Source organism: Odocoileus virginianus, chromosome 21 (genome assembly GCF_023699985.2).
Source record: "Odocoileus virginianus isolate 20LAN1187 ecotype Illinois chromosome 21, Ovbor_1.2, whole genome shotgun sequence".
In the NCBI taxonomy this organism is placed as follows: domain Eukaryota; kingdom Metazoa; phylum Chordata; class Mammalia; order Artiodactyla; family Cervidae; genus Odocoileus; species Odocoileus virginianus.
In genome coordinates this window covers 24310514-24330479 of record NC_069694.1, presented here as the reverse complement: position 1 = coordinate 24330479, position 19966 = coordinate 24310514, and the positions used below count along the sequence as shown (strand labels likewise).

Below are 19966 nucleotides of genomic sequence, written 5' to 3'. Positions count from 1 at the left end.
ATTTCATTGAGAGGCATCACCATCTTCTTGGTCATCGTAGGTATAATGAATTATTCTTAACCTTTTTCTTTCTTTCACCTTCAACTTGAAATTTGTCCAAAGTCCTATTTCTGCTCTTACTAATATTCTAGCATTTATTTAAATGCCTCTGTCCTTGCTCAGGCCTTATAAGAATTGCACTCTGATAAAAAGTACCACATCTCCATCATTACAGCAAAGCCCATCAATAATACTGTTGCCATCAACTTTCACCTAAGTGGCTTAATAAATATTTTCTTTGGTTGAATTAACTTTTCAAATCTTGATGTGTTTCCACTTTATATAACTCTATTAAATATACGTTATGCTAATGTTTTAAAAGGGAATATTTTTACATATTCTTACCTTGGAGAATTTGAGTTCAGTTAATTGCATGATTTTATGTTATATGAAATATACCTCGGTAAGACTTTGTTTCCCAAATTATGCATTATTTAATGTGCTATTGGAGCATCACATATGGGAATAATTTTGTACACCAGGTGCATCATTTCAATTACCTAGTTAATTTTCTACATTAATGGAAATGGATTTTGTTTATTTTAGTAAAATGAAGTCTGTTGAATGAGGGGAAATTGGCATCCATTAATATTGTTTTATTGTGGTGTATTTTGGGTTTAAAATTTTTGATCTTAGATGTCAATTATTGTCCCAAATAAATCGACATGAGAACCATTATTTCATAGAAATATGTTTAGAGGTAGTAATTAACAACTTGTAAGTGTGTTTAAGAAAACCAAGATGTAGTACTGGTTTCTTTTCCAGTAGAACTAAAGTGGTGTTCACATTTCCTCATTATATTTCTTACATGATTTCCTGTAGACATGTATACTGCTGACAGGGCCTGCATACAGGCACTGGTGTAGAGCAATTGATTGCACATAACCTGCACCACAGTCACCTGAAAGGTATGTTAAGATACAGAGTTTTGGGCTCCACCTCTAGTTTGTGATTCAGATCCCAGATGAGCCCCAGTTTTCACTTCGTTTCCGTCTGATCTTCTGGGCCAGGGACCACAATGTGAAAACCATTTGTGAGAAAGTAATGTAGCTGAGCTGTGTCCTGAGAGCTAATGGTGTGTGTTGCTTCTCTTATCCAAGTTTCAAGGCTTCATATTTGATGTCACCCTTTTGGGAATATTTTTCACCACAGTAATCAGCAGATGCTACAAATCCAGACTCATTCTGTTTTTCAGACAGCCAGTTATTAAATGTTAGTCTGCACCCTGCTAAGAGAGCTAATCAGCAGCAACACAGATGCCATAAGGAGCCCAACAAGTGGATGGATGTAGAATATGGAACACGTGCCTAATTGTTAGAATACTTAGAGAATAGCATAAAGAGGGACTTATTAATAGTGCTATGAATGAATGAATGACAGCCCAAACTTGAAGCCAGCATCAGCAGTACCCTCAGACAGGGATGGAGTAACACTGTTTTCTCAAGTAGCCTGATAATCACTTGCCCTTCAAAAGACCTTCTTTTCATCTAGATAGACAGAAACTTAAAAAAAAAAAAAAATGTTAATCACAGTTGTTTTCTTCTTTCTTTAGATTGAAATTAATGTCATTTCCCAAACCAAACATCTTCTTTGAAAACATAGTCATTACTATTTAAAAATTAGGAAATCAGATGTACATGTTACAAAAGCGCAGGATCAGACCATGCCTTCGTTGGTTTCAGTATTCAGGGAACCTGCACAGCTTCAGAGAACTTGTCTCTGCAGACTGTTAGGCTTGCTTAGCTACACAGCCTCTGGGTTATGCAACGTACAGGCTTACATTAAGAAAAACAGAAAAAGAGACTTAGATGTATAGAACAGACTTGTGGACTCTGTGGGAGAAGGCAAGGGTGGGATGTTTCAAGAGAACAGCACCGAAACATGTATATTATCTAGGGTGAAACAGATCACCAGCCCAGGTTGGGTGCATGAGACAAGTGCTCGGGCCTGGTGCACTGGGAAGACCCAGAGGGATCGGGTGGAGAGGGAGGTGGGAGGGGGGACCGGGATGGGGAATACATGTAAATCCATGGCTAATTCATTTCAATGTATGACAAAAACCACTGCAATGATGTAAAGTAATTAGCCTCCAACTAATAAAAATAAATGAAAAAAAAATAAAAATAAAATTAAAAAAAAGAATATCGTTGGAAAGACATACAGTAGATAGATTTTATATAGTCTTCTTTCCAAGGTAAATAACTCAGCAGTTCTTGACATGCTGTATGGGAAGGCACCACTTTTATCAGCTTTGTAACTTTGAACAATTTGTGCTTCCATTTCATGGGGAGACTTGGAAGTAACTAATGGAAAGTGCCTAGTCTAGGCAGAGTAGGATAATTGGTAATGCTGAGGTTTATGGATACTCTTCATGCTCGGATACTCCGATACTGAAGAATAAGGACTCAGGGGCAGATACTGTTGTTTTACATGTGACTCCTACCTTATGTTCAAATGTAGAAGTCTCTCTATTTTAGGGCATTTTCATTTAAATTACATACATACAGTCCCCAACTTATGGTTCCACTTAGTGATTTTTCAGCTTTATGATGGTGGAAAAGCAATATGCGTTCAGTAAAAACCATACTTAGAGGTTTGAATTTTGATCTTTTCCCAGGCTAGCTCTATGTGCTATGATACCCCCTTGTGATGCTGGGCAGTGGCAGCAAGCCAGCCACGGGCTCCCAGGCAACCACCAGTGTAAACAACCAACATACTTAAAACTATCCTCTTCTGCTTTTCTACTTTCAATCCGATATTCAATAAGTTATATGAGATAGTCAATACTTTATTATAAAATAGATTTTGTGTTAGATGATTTTGGCCAACTGTAAGCTAGTGTAAGTGTTCTGAGCATGCTTAAGGCAGGCTAGGCTTATGATGTTCAGTAGATTTGGTGTATTAAGTATATTTTCAACTTAACCATATTTTCAATTTACAGTGAGGATATTCCTCAGTTGTAAGTTGAGGAAGATCTGGAATTTGCTCCAAAATACATTTACTTTATAAATTATTTTGTAAAAACTTCTTCTGAAAGATCTTGTGCAAGTACATAAATACATTTAATCCCGTCTGGCTTCCCATTTTTTTTCACTTAAACAATTGGGCAGGGAAATATTTTTATTAGCATTCCTACTTCACAGATGAAGCATCTTTAGCCCAAAGATACCAAAATGAGATGGCCAGTTGAATTTGTCTGGTTTCTGATTCCTATTCCACTGCACAGAGTATGCCAACAAATACTTTAAGAGTTTAAGGCAAAAAGCAGGAGTTCACATAAGCAAAGGAAGTGAAATATTTATCTTCACTACTGAAATACCTTAAGATTTACCATGGAGAAAGGAATATTGTCATTGCTAATGTGTCCTGCAGATATAAAGGCAATCAAAGACAATTTAAGGCCCCTCTTCTTTTAAGCCCCAAGTTTTTAAACTCTGTAGCAAAGCATGAGACAATTGAGTAACAGCTTTCACACATCCATTTACAAACACAAGAAAACAAATCTCAGGTAATAGATGAGTATAGTAAAACTGAATTACATAATAATGGTAGTAAATGCAATTTATGTTCCCGGTGGAAAGGTTTACTGTTAAGTGGTTCACTTGCAACTTTTGTGAGACCTGGAATGTATAGTTCCCTAGGGAGAAGTGAGAGTGTTTGTCAATACTTATCAGGACCCAGAAGGATGTTACACATTGCAAGTGGATAGGTATGAGATGACCATGATAGACTGTAAAATCAATGATGGCTCAGTTTTATTCTGCAACAACTGGTGTGTCAATAACTCCTTTTATTTTAAAAGGATATATAGATAATAAAGAACTCTTGGACAAACCCCAGATCTCTGGCTTAAGGAGACAGCTTGAAACACTAATTTTGAATACTCTTAGCTTGGCCATATTCTCATCAGGCTCCATCCACACAATATCATCGTAAAACCAAAGAACTTAAAAATATTAATTTCACAGTACTTATCTGTTTAAAAGCTTGGCAAAACCTCACTTAATTCCTGGGAAATACAGACAGGATTAAGTTCAGTGGTAACTCTTACAAGTTCTGGAATCATCAGATTAGACATTGAAAGTTTTGGGGAAGAGAAAAATGTAGTCATTCTGAATTTCACTTATAAATGGGAAAATAGGATCAAAAAACAAGTTTCCCATCTATATACCTCATAAGCATTTTCATAATCTTCAGCTATCATTATAAGTTTATTATGTATTTTTTTCCAGTTCAGTGATTTTTAGTAAGCACAAATTGTGGAATCATCATAGAAGATTATTTTCCGTAGAATTTTATTCCTGGGCTAGTTGGGAGAGAAATCATCTATTAAAGCTTTGTTACTAACACAACATTATAAATCAGCTATACTCCAACAAAAATTTTTCTCAAAAAGCTTATTACTAATGAGAACACGTGCCATTTGTATGGTACTAGTGCTTGGATCATAGAAAAAGCAAGAGAATTCCAGAAAAACTTCTGCTTCATTGAGTATGCTAAATCCTTTGACCATGTGGATCACAACAAACTGTGGAAAATTCTTAGAGATGGGAATACCAGACCACCTTATCTGCCTCCTGCAAAACCTGTATGCAGGTTAAGAAGCAACAGTTAGAACCAGACATGGAACAAAGAACTAGTTCAAAATTAGGAAATGAGTACATCAAGGCTGTATAGTGTCATCCTGCTTATTTGACTTATATGCCAAGTACATCATGAGAAATGCCAGACTGGATAAAGCACAAGCTGGAATCAAGATTGCAGGGAGAAATATCAATCTCAGATATGCAGATAATACCACCCTTATGGCAGAAAGTTAAGAGGAACTAAAGAGTCTCTTGATGAAGGTGAAAGAGGAGAGTGAAAAAGCTGGCTTAAAACTCAGCATTCAAAAAACGAAGACATTGGCATCTGGTCCCATCCCTTCATGGAAAATAGAAGGGGGAAACAATGGAAACAGTGACAGACTTTAGTTTCTTGGGCTCCAAAATCACTGCAGATGGTGACTGCAGCCATGAAATTAAAAGATGCTTGCTCCTTGGAAGAAAAGCTATGACCAACCTAGACAGCGTATTAAAAAGCAGAGACATTACTTTGCCAACAAAGATCCGTATACTTTGCTGACAGAGGTCCATATAGTTAAAGCTATGATTTTTCCAGTAGTCATGTATGGATGTGAGAGTTGGACCATAAAGAATGCTGGTGGTCAAAGAATTGATGCTTTTGAACTGTGGTGTTGGAGAAGACTCTTGAGAGTCCCTTAGACTGCAAGGAGATCAAACCAGTCAATTCTAAAGGAAATCAACACTACTATTTGCTGGAAGGACTGATGCTGAAACTGAAGCTCCAATACTTTGGCCACCTGATGCAAAGAACTGACTCCTTTGAAAAGACTCGCTGGGAAAGATTGAAGGCAGGAGAAAGAGATGACAGAGGATGAGATGGTTGGATGGCATCACCGACTCAATGGGCACGAGTCTGAGCAAGCTCCAGGAGATGGTGAAGGACAGGAAGCCTGACGTGCTGCAGTCCATGAGGTCGCAAAGAGTTGGACACAAATGAGCGACTGAGCAACAATAGTGCTTGCATTGTATGCTTGCGTTATTATATTTCTACCAATCTTTAGTGTCATCTTACAGTTAATGTTAAAAATAAAGCTGAAGTGATTGAATTTCTTCTTGAAGAAGATCCTGAAATAGTATCCAATTATTTATATAATGATGGTGATGATGGTGATGCAGATGGTGATACCAATGCATACCATTTAACTTTGCACTTTCTATAGGCTAGATGTTTTGCTCTGCATTAAAACAAAAAATCATTTCACAGGGATAGACCTCAGTTTAACCATAGGAAGGGGAAATATGTATTAGCATTTACTGAAGAGATGACTGAAGTTTATTAGCAATGAAGTAACTTGTCTAAAGTTAAACATTTAATAAATGCAAGACCAGAATTCAAATCCAGGTTTATCTGCCTCCAAAATCTGTATGTTTAACTAGTAGTTGCTATTACTATTCAACACATGACTTTTGAGGAATCATATTTAAGACCACTAACGGTTGGTATGTAACTTTATTAAGAAAGTATTTTCTTTGTATATTGGGCTTCCTAGATGGCTCAGTGGTAAAGAATTTGCCTGCTGATCACTAGTGGAGATGAAGGAGAAATGAGGTCGATCCCTGGGCCAGGAATATCCCCTGGAAGAGCAAATCAGAGCCCACTCCAGTAGTGTTGACTGGAGAATCCCATGGACAGAGAAGCCTGGCAGGCTACAGCCCATGGGGTTGCAATGAGTCAGATGCGACTGAGCACACCTGTAGTTGGACATGCAGTGAAATTTGCTCAGTCGTGTCCCACTCTTTGTGACCCTGTGAACTATACAGCCGATGGAATTCTCTAGGCCAGAATACTGGACTGAGTAGTCTTTCCCTTCTCCAGGAAATCTCCAGGGGGTCTTCCCAAGCCAGGGATCGAACCCCAGTCTCCCACATTGCAGGTGGATTCTTTACCAGCTGAGCCACAAGGGGAAGCGAGCCCACCTGTATTCCTTGTATATTATTTCCTCTGTTGATTTTAATCATGTCATTTGTTGGGGTAATTAAATGTGTAAGCGGCAAAAAAACTTGATTGGCATATCTAACATTTATTTTTTTAAAGATGATATCTGAAACAGCTTATCAAAATCCCCACACATGTAGACTCTTTTAACTACTTAAGACCAGAGAACATCAAGGGTTTTCACAGCTGTGCATTATGGTTTATATTGTCAAATCACAAAAATCATTTTGGTTTATGATGGCAAACAATGGAATTTGATTAGACTCCTGTGATATTAACAATACAGAAATGTCAATACATTTTTTTCGTTATTTTCCAGGCTTGACCTATTTGCAAATTTAAGTATCAGTGCCTGGAAATTTAAGCAATCATTTTGCTTAGGGAGGGCTTCCCGGGTGTTTCAGATGGTAAAGAATCCACCTGCCAATGCAGAAGCCACAGGAGATGCAGGTTCAATCTCTGGGTCGGGAAGATCCCCTAGAAGAGGAAATGGCAACCCACTCCAGTATTCTTGCCTGGGGAATCCCATGGACAGAGGAGCCTGGTGGGCTACAGTCTGGGGTCGCAAAGAGTCAGACACAACTGAGTGACCAAGCACGCATGCATCCTTGCTTGGGGAGTATTAGGTATTCCCAGTCTTCCTATTATATGTTCCCATAGTTCCCTTTTTGAGCCATTTTTCCAGTCTTTCCAATCAATATCTCAAATATTTGTTCTTTAATTTTCACTATCAATCCTATTTTTTCTTTGTTTGTCCTGTTTCATTGGCCTGATATAACACTTGTACTAGATTAAGTCACCTTTAAACCTTATAGCACCTACTTACTAATTGCACCCAACTTCATTTTTCAGTTGTCATGTTCTGTTTACCTAGTTTGTTTTTGTCCATTTTATGTATTTCCATAAGCCCTCTCAAAGTTTTTAGAAGGTGGCATTGAAGGTGGTCTAATGATTGTTAGACCTGGCCCTTTAAAGTTATAGAAGAGAAACTGAAGAACCATTATCATCACTAGATTCTCCAGATATGACTATGTTAAGCATTCCAGTTAATCTGCTATTCCGACCTCTCCAATGAGCATAATCATCTTCATAGTAATATCCTTTGATGGAAAATCTTCTGAAAATTGCAAATAAAATGAGGGTATATTTTCAATTAACAAATTTCAAAAAATACAGTGATCTTACCAAGTTAGTCCTTCCTGTATTTATGTGTATGTTTGATTCTGGTAAGTGTTACTGTGTAGTGCTTAAGAGTGCAGAGACCAGTGATCCCCAAAATCAGTTTCTAAAGAGTATATTTGGCACAGCTCTAGGCTCCTTGTGTTTTGAACACAATTTGGAATGACAGCAGCTAAAGAAATGAAACTCATATTAAATTGCATAAATTATAATTTCTGAAAACCAGAAGATTGTGACTAGATAGTAACAAAATGTACTCATTTCCATTTATCCCAATGGGAGGGCTTTGCTGGTGGCTCACCTGCATTGCAGGTGACCTGAGTCCAATCCCTGGGTTGGGAAGATCCCATGGAGAAGGAAATGGCAACCTACTCCAGTATTCTTGCCTGGAGAATCCCATGGGCAGAAGAACCTGGTGGGCTGCAGTCCATGGAGTCACAAAGAGTTCGACACAGCTGAGCAACCAACGATATCTTAATGGGAGAACTTTTATATTACCTAAGAAAACTTTTGTATTACATAAATTAAAAAAGATTGTATCTCCCTGAAAATATTCATTTTAAAATCAACTACTTATCTTTATTAATGGTAGATAGGAGTATATTTTCCCCAAAAGAACTTAGTCCAGTTTGTATTGTACCTCTTTTTATTTAATAAATACATAACTGGAGAATCAGCTAATTTATTGTGATTTGTTTTTTGTTTCAGTGTGGAGACAATCAATGACGGAAATTTTCACATTGTGGAACTACTCGCCCTGGATCAAAGTCTCTCCCTCTCAGTGGACGGAGGGAGCCCCAAAATCATTACCAACTTGTCAAAGCAGTCCACTCTGAATTTTGACTCCCCTCTCTATGTTGGAGGTAAGCCCTTTCCCAAATTTTGTGGATTCCCAAACCCCAGGATTCTCATCACAGACTAATCCTGAAGTTGTTGATGCCTGGTGCCATGGTAATTGATCAGTCATTGATGGACAGCAAGGATAGAAAAGAAAGAGTCCTAGATGGGTGTAAGAGTCTGTTTTGTAATGCTGGCCCTGGATCTAAATAAGTATGTAGTCGGGTGGAGAAGGGCATTAACGTTTCTTTGTGTCTATCACTTGCTAGCTGATTTACACATCAGATAATTATTTGATCTGGTGTATGGAAAAAGAAAGCTGGTTAGAAGTCAAATCAGACAATGAAAAAGATGAGAAAGCAAGTTCGATGCAAACTGAGGAGTACATGACCCACCCCAGCTCCCTTAAGGAGGGTAACACGCCCAGCTTCAGTCAGATGTCGCTATGCTGGAGTGTCTTTACTACTAGTTGCAAACTCATCTACAGGATAGGATAGTTACTAATGAAATCAAATGAATGAATGAACAAATTAAGTTCACAAATTATATTGGGGCAATGAGAAGTACTTTTGTTGAGCTCAGACCTTAAGGGGAATGATAAAGAGAGAAGGTTGAAAAGGTGGTTTAGGGCTTGAAAAGACAGAGTGAAGATTATTTTTAAGCAACATGAAGGCAGATGAGCAGATAGGTGAAGGATTGACAGAGATCTGAAGGAGCGCAGAGAAAAAGAACCACAGTAGAGAAACCTTGAACTCTTGCATAAATCTGGAGAAGTAGATATAACCTGGAGATAGAATTTCAAATTTCAAGCAAATGAGCAAGAAAGCTTATAATGGTGAATTGAGTTTCATCAAATTAAATTCATTGAAGTGAGATAAATTGACTGATAAAATCAACTCATTTTACAGATAAATAAGCCAAAGTTCCTGAATGGGTCATTGTAACCAATTTCTTCACCATGACAGGTACTTTCAACTTTACATCAATTATTTTCACAAGAACAACCTTGGGATGCTACATAATTTTACCAGTCCCTCAAAGCCTTCCCTAAAAGCAGGTTTGAAAAATTTCTGAAATTCCAGAGCACTTCTGATTCTAATAATTTTAGCAGTAGACAATCTGAACACACCTATAGAATTTCAATTTTTTTAAAAGCAGTTAAAAGTCTTTGGTACAATTCCGTAAAGCTTTATTGAGCACCTGCCGTAAGCTGATAACGAAGTTAATAGATGCATAAATAATAAAAAACAGAAAAGGAACATCCCTTCTGTACCCAGGGGAGTGGAGAAGACAGGCACATCCTCATGAAACCACAATGCATTGTAATAAAAGTATCTTATAGAAAGTCTGGGCAGCAAGATAACTGATCTGTTTGCTTCATGGGAATCACACTATGGGATTCATTAACAGGCAAGAGCCTGCATTGTTGCCTGCACCACAATGAATGGCAGTTGAAAGTCACTGATGTTACCTGTGGTTGGAGAGGAAAGAAACTATATTTGCTGAACAACTGCTGTGTTCTCAGCACAACGCTGCTTCTACAGTCTCACCCCAGAGACTGTAGGAAGTAGGTGAGATTTTTGTTCTATGATCCCTAAGGGATTGTCTCAGGGATTCGGTAGAACGTGTCCAAGTTCACAAAGCTATGACGCTATGATAGAGACCTCGTTTGAGTTCAGGTCTGTCTGCACCCAAAGCCACCTGCATTGACATTCACTTCTTCACTTCTTAGCAGAAAAGTAAACAGTCTAACTTCTGTGCCTTTTTGTTTGTTTCCGAACTTGTCCTTCACCTGGTTTTTTTTTACACTTTCAATAGCAATCATTTCACTGAATCTTCTAAGACCTCTTTAGAATGTGGTTAAAAAAATTAATAAGTGTGGAATGAGAGTGTTTGGGCCAGAAGCCTGGTGGTGCAGTGGTTAGGATTGTGCTTCCAATGCAGAGGGTATGGATTCGACCCCTGGTTGGAGAACTAAGATCCCACATGCCACACACCAAGGAAACCAGATCTGAAAGAGACAAGTGCACCCCAATGTTCATCGCAGCACTGTTTATAATAGCCAGGACATGGAAGCAACCTAGATGCCCATCAGCAGACGAATGGATGAGGAAGCTGTGGTACATATACACCATGGAATATTACTCAGCCATTAAAAAGAATTCATTTGAATCAGTTCTAATGAGAGGGATGAAACTGGAGCCCATTATACAGAGCGAAGTAAGCCAGAAAGATAAAGACCATTACAGTATACTAACACATATATATGGAATTTAGAAAGATGGTAACGATAACCCTATATGCAAAATAGAAAAAGAGACTCAGATGTATAGAACAGACTTGTGGACTCTGGGAGAAGGCGAGGGTGGGATATTTCAAGAGAACAGCATTGAAACATGTATATTATCTAGGGTGAAACAGATCACCAGCCCAGGTTGGGTGCATGAGACAAGTGCTCGGACCTGGTGCACTGGGAAGACCCAGAGGGATCGGGTGGAGAGGGAGGTGGGAGGGGGGACTGGGATGGGGAATACATGTAAATCCATGGCTAATTCATTTCAATGTATGACAAAAACCACTGCAATGTTGTAAAGTAATTAGCCTCCAACTAATAAAAATAAATGGAAAAAAAAAAAGATCCCACATGCCACATGGCATGGCCAATAAGTAAGTAAGTAACAAAGGCAGAGCACCAAAGAATTGATGCTTTCAAACTGTGGTGTTGGAGAAGACTCTTGAGAGTCCTTTGGACAGCAAGGAGATCAAATTAGTCAATCCTAAAGAAAATCAACACTGAATATTCATTGGTAGGACTGATGCTGAAGCTGAAGCTTCAATACTCTGGCCACCTGATGTGAAGAGCTGACTCACTGCAAAAAGACCCTGATGCTGACAAAGACTGAGGGCAGGAGGAGAAGAAGGAGACAGAGAATGAGATGGTCGGATGGCATCTCCGACTCAATGGACATGAGTTTGAGCAAACTCCAGGAGATAGTGAAGGACAGGGAAGCCGTTCATGGGGTCACAAAGAGTCAGACATTGCTTAGTGACTAAACAACAAAGAAAGTAAATAAATAGAATTCCATGTTTTTAAAAAAGAACATTTTTCAAAAAGGGGAAAAGAAGAGTTTTAAGTCAGCACTACCAGTCCTTCTAAGGATAGAGGGCTTGGAAGAATGCAGACAGTGCCTCTGTCCGCTCAAGCCTGAAGAAAACCACTTTCCACCAGCCTCATTGCCAGACAGCGCACTGGGCTCTTTCTCTTTCCTCTCAGAGGCGAGTCTCAGGGTAATTCACATTTAAAAAATATAATAAGTCCTAAGACCACAGTCCTGAATTCTTTATGATGAAGGCAGGAGAAGCTGAATTAGCAAAGGAGAGAAAGGTAGACAACCTCTGCAAAGAGGAACACTCTGCAGAGAGGCTAGCCTGAAGGTGATACATTCTAGGCTATAAACCTCTCTAAGAGTATTTTCTAGCAAAACAGGGAGGCAGCTTTCCCCACCCTTGGGTTTTCAGCTACCCAGTGATATAAGCTTTCCGTAAAACAAAACAATGTAATCCTCATGTCTTTGTGTATCAAAGTCCAGCCAGAACACATATTAGTGTAGTGTTAGTTGCCCTGTTGTGTCCGACTCTTTGCCATCTCACAGACTGTAGCCCGCCAGTCTCCTCTGTCCATGGTATTCTCCAGGCAAGAATACTGGAGTGGATTGCCATTCCCTTCTCCAGAGGATTTTCCTGACCCAGGGATCAAATCCCAGTGTCCTGCATTGCAGGCAAGCTGTTTACTGTTTGAACTACAGGGAAGACCTGTACTAATGGGATTTTTTTTTTTTAAAGACCTACACATAAAGGCACCCTCCACACATCACAAATCCTCTCCTAATGTCCCCATTGGACAGTGTTGACAAAACCTCAGTGTTGACCCTCGGTCCCTTTATTGTCACTCTGAAACATGTAGGGCTTGTTAAGGCTAAAAGGTATCTGCTAAAGTAACTGTTGTTTATCAACAGTAAATCCCAGCTATGGTCCATGGCATAGAGGAAAGGCTGAAGGAAAAATCCCTAGACCTTACTTTTGTTTTTGTCAGTTAAAACTTAGTTCTCTGGTCAGAAGTCTACCAAGTACCTGAAAACGTTGAGTTATGATAGTTCTTGACTTTATGATATCCTACCGAAAGTACTGTATGTGTGATGTATCAACATTTTCGTTTACAAATTACTACAATCAAAACTAGACCTGTATCATTGCTAACTTTGGGAATAGAAGGAACACATTTACTAATTGCTTCTCCCTGCCGTGGAACTTCATGGGTCTGTATTTTAGTCTTTACACACACATATATGCATGTTGTGTGAGCTCTTGAAATAGTTTTGGGAGAAGTTCTTTTTTAACTTCTGAAGAAAGGATCACAAATGTACAGATATTAGAGTCCACATGTTTTGGCAGAATGAATATGATTCCATTAGAAGAACTTACCCCCTTGGGTTTCCCTGGAGGCTCAGTGGAATTCACCTGCCAGTGTAGGGAACACAGATTCAATCCTTGGTCGGGAAAGATCCCACATTCCACGGAACAACTAAGCCCACACACCACAACTATTGAGCCTGTGCTCCAAAGCCTGGGAAATGCTACCCCTGAGCCCATGTGCCACAACTGCCGAGGCCTGCGTGCCCCAGAGCCCTGTGCCACAGCAAGAGAAGCCACGGCAATGAGAAATCCACACGCTGCAGCTAGAGAGTAGTCCCAGCTCACCATCACTAGAGGAAAGCCCACACAGCAAAGAAGACTCAGCATATGGAGAAATAAATAATGTCTTAGAGCCTCTTCAAAAAGAAGAAGAGGAAGAACTTACCCCCAAACAAGACATTTACAGTTACTAGTCCTCTCCTGGAAATGGAACATTATGTCCTTTTGACCCCATTCTAGGAAGCAATCCAGTTACCAGGGCCAGATAGGCAGACTAAAAACCTAAACTCATGACTTTCAATCCACGACACCTAATTCAGTACCTGGTGAAGTGTGACCAGGCCCATTTGCATCAGATTCACCTGAGCTATATGTTTACGTTTCTGTGCCCACCCCTTCCTTCTGGGTCAGAATCTCAGGTGGGGAAAGAAGGGGGCCTAGGAAGCCTCCTTCTGAACAGCGCCCCCTCTGGTGGGTCTTAGGTATTTCTGCATCCGTGGGCATTACAGATGAGAAAGCTGAGCCCCAGAGGAGAGGAAATGACTGGCCTGAATGCACACAGTCCAAAAATACAGACTTTGATCTCTAGCCTAGTGGTTTTGTATAATCCAGTGTCTGTGTCTGACTTTGGTGCCTGCTAGACCTCGAATGGGTCTTCTTTGAATGGGAGAGAAGATGCTACCACAAGGCAGGGCCCAGAGAGTACTGTGGTTCTTGGGCTTTAGAACCAACAGACCTTCTAGAGAGTAAGAGCCATGGTCTTTCCCAGCGTCAGCCCCCCAGCCAGTAGCTCAGAGTCGAGTGCAGGGGAGAATGTCAGCTGCTCTGAAGACCTTGGCTCCATCCCCTCCCCCACTGCTTCACGTGGGATCCCATCCAGGAACTATTTCAGGGTCTGGCTTAGGTCATGGAAAGATTCCTCAGCTTTACCAAATGAGGGTTACCAGATGACTGTCACTAGTGGAATATACATGTGTGTATATATGTGTGTATGTATATATTTATGTGGGTATATATATTTGTGTGTGTATGTGTGTATATATATATTTATACACACACACACATATGCATATATATCCCCTGGAGAGGGGCAAGGCATTCTTGCCTGGGGAATTCCCATGGACAGAGAAGACTGGCAGGCTACAGTCCATGGGGTCGCAAAGAGTCGGACATGACTGAAGCAAGTTAGCACACTACACATATATGTGTGTGTGTGTGTGTGATGTGTGTATAGATATAGATGGGGCTTCCCTGGTAGCTCAGCTGGTAAAGAATCCGCCTGCATTGCAGGAGACCCCAGTTCGATTCCTGGGTTGGGGAGATCCCCTGGAGAAAGGCTAGGCTACTCACTCCAATATTCTTGCCTGGAGAATCCCATGGACAGAGGAGCCTGGTGGACTACAGTCCATGGGGTCACAAAGAGTCAGACACAACTGAGCGACTAAGCACATACGCACACACACACACACATACACACACACACGATTGCAAATTCTGGTTTTGGAAGAAGTTCTTTTATAGCCCCAATTTCTTGGAATATGAATGTTTCACCCAATTATCAAGGGAAAAAATAAGATGTGAATGAGGTGCTATCCTGATAGGAAACAGGGTGAGTTTTTCCGGCAATGACATCCGTGGCTGAGCTTGGGATATTGCCAGTGTTGCGCTGGACTAGTTGCCAGGTTGAAATTTGTCAGGACTGGGGCAAACGGTCCTTGTGAACCTCAGCTCTCATCCTCTGAAAAATCAACGGACTGAACTATGGCCTGAGGTTAGGGAAGTTTGTCTTATCAGCCTAATTCTAGCCTAGTCTTACAAGTGACATTGAGCATGTCCTCTGAGCTCTCTGGGCCCTGGGGTTGGTCAGGGAATAAAAACTGTTTTGTGAAACCCTAGGCTTCAGGGGTGTGTGTCCAAGTTGGAGTTGGGTGTGTAGGTAAAGGAGCAGTAATCCCTCTCCCATTCTCAAACTTTTAAGTACAGTGTCCCGAATTTAGATTTTGTAGGTATTTGCCTCTATATAAGGTTTTTAAAAACCAAATGTTAAAAATTATAAATGGACTACCAGTGAGCCTAGGGTCTTTATTCTAGTTGTGCATTAGAATTGCCTGGAGCAGCTTCCAAAAAATAAAAACAAAGAAACATACATCCCTTCTCCCTCCTCCACTCCACCCAGGTTAATCTGATCAAATCAGTCTGGGCTGAGGTCCCAAGCATCAGTATTTCTTCAAAGATCCAGTGTGATTCTGATGTGCAGCCTGGTTGAGAACCGCAGGACAGGATGCTTGTTCTGTCTGGTTCTCCGAAAGAAGAGTCGCACAGACTGCTCCCATCCCACTGGAAGAGCTAAGAGGGTCCAGGTGGCCCCTGGCTGAGGAACCCCAGGGAACCTGACTTCTGACTCGGTGTCCCTCCCCAGGCATGCCCGGGAAGAACAACGTGGCCGCAGCTCTGCGCCAGGCCCCTGGGCAGAATGGCACCAGCTTCCACGGTTGCATCCGGAACCTTTACATCAACAGCGAACTTCAGGACTTCCGGAAGGTGCCCATGCAGACTGGCATCCTGCCCGGCTGTGAACCATGCCACAAGAAGGTGTGTGCCCACGGCACATGCCAGCCCAGCAGCCAGGCTGGCTTCACCTGCGAGTGCGAGGAAGGATGGACAGGGCCCCTCTGCGATCAGAGGACCAATGACCCCTGTCTCGGAAATAAGTGAGTTTGGGCTGCTTGGGAGTTAAACCCACACTCTCCAACCCTGAAACCCATACCCTAGAAAGGAAAAAAGGGGGAAGGGATGGAGGGGAGAGAGAGAGGTCGGTCCATTAGCACTGTCTCCCTTACATTCCCTCCATCATCCTCCCTCCGTTCCTGTCCTCTCTGCCTAACGCGTTTCCGTCCCTGCATCCCTCCTCCTCTGCAGATGCGTCCATGGCACCTGCCTGCCCATCAATGCGTTCTCCTACAGCTGCAGGTGCCTCGAGGGCCACGGGGGCGTCCTCTGTGATGAAGAGGAGGATCTGTTTAACCCATGCCAGGCGATTAAGTGCAAGAATGGGAAATGCAGGCTTTCGGGCCTGGGGCAGCCCTACTGTGAATGCAGCAGTGGATACACCGGGGACAGCTGTGATAGGGGTAAGTTGAGCCAGCTGGGCCCCTCCGTCTCTCTTGCTCTGCCATCTTTGAAAAGAGAGAAAGGGAGACACACCGAGAGGAGAGTGGCTTGAGAAATGCCAGCTCTTTGCACTATTTGTAGTTGCTGTTGTTGATTTACTTTCTAGTGTAAGGCAGGCACAGATATGGAAGGTACTAAACCTCCATGGTGGGCTCCCCTGTGGCTCAGCTGGTAAAGAATCTGCCTGCAATGAGGGAGACCTGGGTTTGATCCCTGGGTTGGGAAGACCCCCTGGAGAAGGGAAAGGCTACCCACTCCAGTATTCTGGCCTGAAGAATTCCATGGACTGTATAGCCCATGGGGTCGCAAAGAGTCTGACACGACTGAGTGACTTTCACTTTCACTGTCAGAATTTTACACGGCCTTCACATGTCTTCCCACGTCATGATTTGCTATGAAAATGCTCCTTTTTCTGTTATGCAGAAGCTCATTTTTCATTCCTTCTTACCTTTGGGCTTCCCAGTGGCTCAGATGGTAAAAAGTCTGCCTGCAATGCTGGAGATCCAGGTTCGATCCCCAGCTCAGGAAGATCATCTGGAGAAGGAAATGGCAACCCACTCCAATATTCTTGCCTGGAGAATCCCATGAACAGAGAAGCCTGGCAGGCTATAGTCCGTGGGGTCGCAAAGAGTTGGGACATGACTGAGCAACTAACACTTTCACTTTTCTTACCTTCATCTGCTGTTCTCATCTGTATAGATCACTCATTCATCTTCTGGCACAGAAAAGAAGATGCTAATAATTTTGCTCTAGCTTTAGGACAAAATCACCTTTGACCTTAGAATCAACTGATTTAAGATAGCAAATTATGCAGGAGAGAGGGATGGAAATGGGCTGACATTTCAACCCACGTACTTCTTTCTCCTGTGTCTGCATGATCAGGATGTGCTTCACCTCCAGCTGGCAGAGATTTTGTTGTGTGGATATGGGGGATGAGATGAAAGGAACGTGCCCGTGGAGGCTTCTAGCAGATGGCTCTTTTTGAACTAGTTTGTATTCGGGTGATTTATGAAGTTAGTGGAATGTTACTTGTATTAAGTAACAGATTGAATGGTATTAAACTCTAGGTCTAATAAATTAAATTGCACACTCTCTGAAACGGTGCCCTGTGGTAAACAAAACCAGCTGTTAGTAGTATAAAAACAGAAGATGTATATTTTTGCTATATAAAAGAGAAGATTTAGGAATCCAATTTTCTTGTCGGTCCAAAAGCATAGTATTTTTAAAGTCCATGTATAGAGTATTCACTTGCTCAAAATAAACGCCAAGAAGAAGTCTTCTGCAAAGAACAGAGCAGACTGTTCTGCTACCAGCCTATAATACCAAATTTGAGCAAAACGCTGAAAATAGCCCTTACAAACCGGAAGCCAAAACAGCATCTCCCTAATTGAGCAGTAGATTCATAGCCACTTTGCACAACTTAACAGCAACTGCCCTTACACTGCCTGTGCTTTTTGTTCTTTTCTAGAAATCTCTTGTCGAGGGGAACGGATAAGAGATTATTACCAAAAGCAGCAGGGCTACGCTGCTTGCCAGACGACCAAGAAGGTGTCTCGGTTGGAATGCAGAGGGGGCTGTGCAGGTGGGCAGTGCTGCGGACCTCTGAGGAGCAAGCGAAGGAAATACTCTTTCGAATGCACTGATGGGTCCTCGTTTGTGGACGAGGTGGAGAAGGTGGTAAAGTGTGGCTGTACCCGCTGCGCCTCCTAAACGCATCCCTGGCAGCTTTGGTCTTTGCAAAATGTTGTCTACTTCTTGACCGTGTTGGACTCATGAATGCTTCATAGTGGAAATATTTGAAATATATTGTAAAATACAGAACAGACTTATTTTTATTATGAGAATGAAGACTTTTTTTCTGCATTTAGAAAAAAAAGAAGAAATGCTTGAACTAAAGCTTCCCCGGTGTGGAGAAGTATAAAGAATGATACACCTGAAGGCATTAGAACAACAATGCAAACCGTGATAACTGGGATTCAGCTTTTAATTTGCTGGAAATCAGCAGAAGCACATACCCAAGAGAGAGACGAGGTTCTCTCTGCTGATGAGAAGTTACCCAGAGCATAATTCTCTGCGCCCTGGTTCTCATCTACGTGGTTCACGAGGAAGGACTGACCAAGCACATGTGTGTGAGTGAGGGTGCAAGGCAGATGGATGGAATTCCAGAATTCACAGCCGGAATGAATGGATGAGAAATATTTTATGCAAAACATAAGGTATCCTGAAGACCAGGGTTCCATTCATGAGAGGAGATGAGAGTGCTAAAATAAATTTTATCTTCTTTTTAAACGTCAGCATGTTAGCAGGAGAAGCACACAAAAGTGTTTATCTACCGATTTCCAGTATTAATTTTTTGTAATATAAATGACAAAGGAGATGATAAAGAACCAATAGATTATTGATAAATAAATTAGTAATAATATGAATTTTTGTTTCTATGAGTTCTAAACAGCCCTATACAGTATTCGGTTTCAATGAGAAATATTTATTGTATCAAAGTACATTGTACTTAACATTTTAGGCCATCCTTTTGCTGTTTCTCGATGCTTTAATATATATTAATTTATAATTGTCCTGATATTTTTGTACATTTTTCAAACTTAAAAATCAGGATTCTTTTGTGGGTTTTTTTTTTTTTTTGGCAATAGTACTAACATAGGGTGTTATCTTGGGATAAATGTGTGTTGATCTGTTTGTTTACCTTGACATCTGACCACTGGTGTCACTGACCTACTGGCCTCATTCAGGACACCTGCAGAGGGTATGTAAAGTCTATGCGTGAGACGGTCACTGTACAGAAAGAAGCACCCCTCTGCAGCATGTCCTCCCAGAACAGAAATGGTGTGTAGCAATCGACACTAGAAAAGTAGATCTTTTACAAATTAATATTTCCTTGACCTTTTTTTGCCCTTTTACCGGGGTTGGGGAGGGGACAGAAAAGGCTGTAATGTCAAGAACTGTGATTTTTTTTTCACGAACAATAAAGCTCCTTTATGACCTTAATGTTCCCATGTTAACATGTTTGCTGCTAAATTACAATGTAGAATTCATAGAATTTATAGTGGACTGTGCTCTTCCTTCATTAAAATCCCAGGGTACCCTGTAAAGTTGCAGATGTTTCTTTCCAAAAACTTTTTTTTACAGAGAAAACTAGACGTACATGTATAATTCAGTGTGCTTTGTCTTTCTCCAGACTAATATCAGTTACACTACTGATGTATGTAAATTAAACAGATATTTACTTCATCTTCAGTTTGTTGGTTTTCTTAGAAACTGCATGCTATTTAGAGCTCCCTCCTTAGGAATGTCTTGATCAAAGTGATAACAAGAGAACAGGGAAGGAAACTGGTACCTCTTTGTTGCCAGAAATTGGTTTGAGATTAGTATACTGTCACATGTTGGGGTTTGGGGTGGCCACATGAAAGAGATGGAGGGCAGAACACATTCTTGGCTAATAAAAAAAAAATGTGCATATTCAATTCATTTC

General features: G+C 41.0%; 1 protein-coding gene across 3 annotated transcripts in view; it reads left to right on the top strand.

The window, feature by feature from the left end:
* The window catches only part of SLIT2 (slit guidance ligand 2), a 384683-nt gene extending 364958 nt beyond the window's left edge, over positions 1–19725 (top strand). For 2 of the 3 annotated variants that reach the window (XM_070452103.1, XM_070452102.1), the window contains 4 exons: positions 8488–8642; positions 15728–16019; positions 16228–16439; positions 17948–19725. In XM_070452103.1, coding sequence (XP_070308204.1) covers positions 8488–8642; positions 15728–16019; positions 16228–16439; positions 17948–18189 — 901 coding nt within the window. In that variant the 3' untranslated portion in view covers positions 18190–19725. The remainder of the gene's footprint in view (positions 1–8487; positions 8643–15727; positions 16020–16227; positions 16440–17947) is intronic. The other variant, XM_070452104.1, reaches the window with a different exon arrangement.
* The last annotated feature ends 241 nt before the right edge of the window (positions 19726–19966 follow it).